Below are 3,425 nucleotides of genomic sequence, written 5' to 3'. Positions count from 1 at the left end.
ATATTTTTTCTAATGAAAGAATACAATCGCAGGGCCAGATCGCCGTGTCGGGCTCGGTGTCGGTGCTGCTGGACACGCTGCTGTGCTCGCTGGCGCCGCTGCTGGCCGTGACGCGCGCGCTGCCCGCCGTGGCGCCGCCCGCGCGCCTGCTGCAGGACACGCTGCACAACATCGCCTACATCATGCCGGGCCTGTGAGCGCCGTGACGCTGCGCCGCGTGACGCGTGACACCGCGCCGCGTGACATGCCCGTGTCACCACATGTGCGTGTCACAGTGATAGTTTGTAATGTTGTGTCATGCAAGTAACGTATGGTCTTAATGTTAACGGTCTGATAATTTAAATGTCTTCAATAAAATTAAACTTTATATGCATCTGTAATTTCAATAGTATTATACGATCGTATCAATCTTTATCACCTGCTATGATATGAACGTCATAAATTATGTTCCACAATACAGTAGATGGCAGGAGAAACAGCGTCACCACGGCATCCACTCTTCTCGCGCTTTCGAACGTCAAAATCGTTGAAGTCGTTTTAATTTTGTTAATTAATACTTTTTATTTGGTGGTAACGCTTGAAAAACTATTTCTGTATCAATTTTAGAATTATAACGTTACCTATATTTGTAGACTTGAGTGAATTACGGACACTGTAGTTTTAAGTTTATATAGAAATAAATATGACAAATAAGTTCGTGTTTTATTTCACAAATACATACTGTTAGCTAAATTTACATTTATGTATTTCATTGTAGTTTTGATATATCTGCCATACTAATTTTCTTCTTCTCTAATATTGTGCGAGTCCTTATGTAATTAAATCTAAAGGCTCTCTATATGATGCATTTATAAATATAAGATTTAAAGTTGGAGATATTATTTTATAGGTATATTACATATGGTTTTTGCTATATTATATATCTTAATATATATAAATTGCGTGTCACGTTGTTTGTCCGTGACGGACTCCCAAACTACTCAATCGATTTAAATTAAATTGCACAATAGTGTGGAATACAGTTTGATCCAAGTTGAAAGATAGTATAGTTTTTCTTTATTTTAATAACGCTAAATAACCCCAGGCGGGCCCGGAGCGTGCAGCTAGTATTTATTATATATGGTTATTAAACTATTTTGGAAAAAATGGAATAAAACACAATATGTATAATTCGATTTATTCAAACATAGTTTGCTTAAACTAAATGCTATTATGAGACACCAGTCAAAATGTACAAATTGTAGTATTCCTAAATATTAAACTAGGTATTACAGATTTATATCAAGCTACAGCTTGTCAATTCGTCAATGATCAAATCTCATGTAACCACACAAACACCATCTACACATAATTAAGATATGTAGCTACAATTTTCCTAATTATTACATCAGAGCAAAACATATTACAAATACATTTAACATGATAGATGTGGAGGAACCTATTATAGTAACGTTCTTTATCTATTTTTCGCAAGTATTCCTTACTAAAAAAATTAAAATGGATTTATTGTTATATACTAAAACAATACAATTAATTATTCAGCTTTTAAATTGTCACAAATTTGAATTTCAAAACCACATAGTTCTTAAAATACAAAGGTACATTAAAATGCCATAATCCATTTTTTTTACATTACGCAGTATCAGTTTTCTATTCGAGAAACGCGTTTTCGTAGCAACTAAGGTGTGAGGGCAACACTCATTTAAAAACCACGTAAAAAGAATTTAAACTTAAAAGTAATTTACATTGTCAAGGGCCAAAAACTAAGGAAATAATGATTAACAATTTCAAGAATTGTTCATTTTTAAGCAAGGAATAGATCAGACTGGTAATAAAACCGATGCTAATTACTGTTAATATGTACATTCATACCATACCATATTAAAGAATTTTATGACAGACGTTATTTTAATTAAGCAGGACTTATATATATGATTAAAGGATAGTAATATAAAATAGAAAATCGTCATGATAAAAACATATAGCAATCAACACAACAATTTATTTTTCAGAACTGAAAACTGTTCCTACACTGAAAACCTAATTTTAAACCAATTCATATATTACTGGTATTTTAGAAGAATGAAAATTCGAGTTGAGCTTTATCCGTATATGCAATAAGGTTGATTTTAAAGCATACAGTCTTGAGATTCTGAAAAAAAAAATTCTCTGCCCAAAAAAATTTCATCACTCTCAATATATTTCTAATTTATCAAGAGAATTGTTAATTTCAATTGTACAATTTTAGCTTTAAATGGAAATTTTAATGATAACGTATGAAACGAAGAGTATGATAGTGCTTACTATTGCTTATGTTGGTTGTGATGAAGATGAAGAAGATGAATATAATTGATTAAGATGACGACATCTATATAATGATGACTAAAAACCTAATAAGACCCGGTGAAGATGATGACAATCATTGGTAGTACTAGTGGTGATATTACTTTTTTACGATGACGATTATATTGATGGTCATGGCGATGACGATGATAATGACTACGACGACGATGATGATGATGTGGATAATGATGTTGATGATAATGATGATGATGATGATGATGATGATAATGATGACGATGAAGACGACGAGCACTCAGCTAGAGTAGGCGGCCCCTACAGTTCGGCTCGCCGCAGTGGCAGTACAGCACCTTCCCGGGCACGGAGCCCACGTCGTAGTTGTAGTTCCAGGTGAGCTCGCGGCCGGCGCGGATGTGCGTCAGCGCGAAGAACGCGACCCACGGGAAGCGCGGGTCGTGCGTGTCCACGAACACGTTCTGCACGAACACGTTCGGGCAGCACGAGTGCTGGGGGGGGAGGGGAGAAAAAAATTGAAAAAAAAACATGGAAAAAAATGAAACAAAAAAGGAAAAAAAAACGAAAACATCGGCTTAAAATTCAAATTCGTTCATTAAATCAAACACGGACACAAGGTTTGTGCGGTTTAAAGGCGAGAATGAAAAAAAATAAACCTAAAAAAATGCCTGCTAAATGTAAAAACAATTTAGACCTAAACTACTGAAACGATTTGTCTCAATTCGGATATCTGTTAGAAAGTTTCACAAGGCGGTAAAATGACCGGGTAATGTATATCCGGGCGGATCCCGGGCGAGCGGGTAATATCTAATCGCATATACTATCCCACAATCGAGTATATACCTTTTTTTAGGCTTTGTTAGCTCAGAAGTATTTCCTGATAAACCGATTTTGACGATTCTTTTCATTATTTCAAAGCTGTTGCTGTGTATCTCATTGAAATCTAACAAATGGAAGGTGGTTAAGGTTTTCTTTTTCGTGAAAAATAGTTATTGCCAGTAATTAAATAGTGTACACTTACGTTAAGATATCGTCCAATGTTGCCCTGCACCTTAGCGTCCATGATATAGCACGCTTCGTCTTCGCCGAACAGAGTGCGAACCGACCTG

At 35.7% G+C, this 3,425-nt stretch overlaps 1 protein-coding gene across 1 annotated transcript in view; it reads right to left on the bottom strand.

Moving 5' to 3' along the window:
- Nucleotides 1–1,784: 1,784 nt before the first annotated feature.
- The window catches only part of LOC119838086 (histone-lysine N-methyltransferase eggless), a 29,264-nt gene continuing 27,623 nt past the window's right edge, over nt 1,785–3,425 (bottom strand). Inside the window, exons 33-34 of the mRNA XM_038363897.1 lie at nt 3,338–3,422; nt 1,785–2,807 (exon numbers count right to left, since the gene is read on the bottom strand). Of these exons, the coding sequence (XP_038219825.1) occupies nt 2,601–2,807; nt 3,338–3,422 (292 nt within the window). The 3' untranslated portion in view covers nt 1,785–2,600. The remainder of the gene's footprint in view (nt 2,808–3,337; nt 3,423–3,425) is intronic.

The sequence above is a fragment of the Zerene cesonia genome, unplaced genomic scaffold (genome assembly GCF_012273895.1).
Source record: "Zerene cesonia ecotype Mississippi unplaced genomic scaffold, Zerene_cesonia_1.1 Zces_u001, whole genome shotgun sequence".
NCBI classification, from domain to species: Eukaryota; Metazoa; Arthropoda; class Insecta; order Lepidoptera; family Pieridae; genus Zerene; species Zerene cesonia.
The sequence above is the reverse complement of the archived record's forward strand: the minus strand, read 5'-3'. Positions and strand labels throughout refer to the sequence as shown.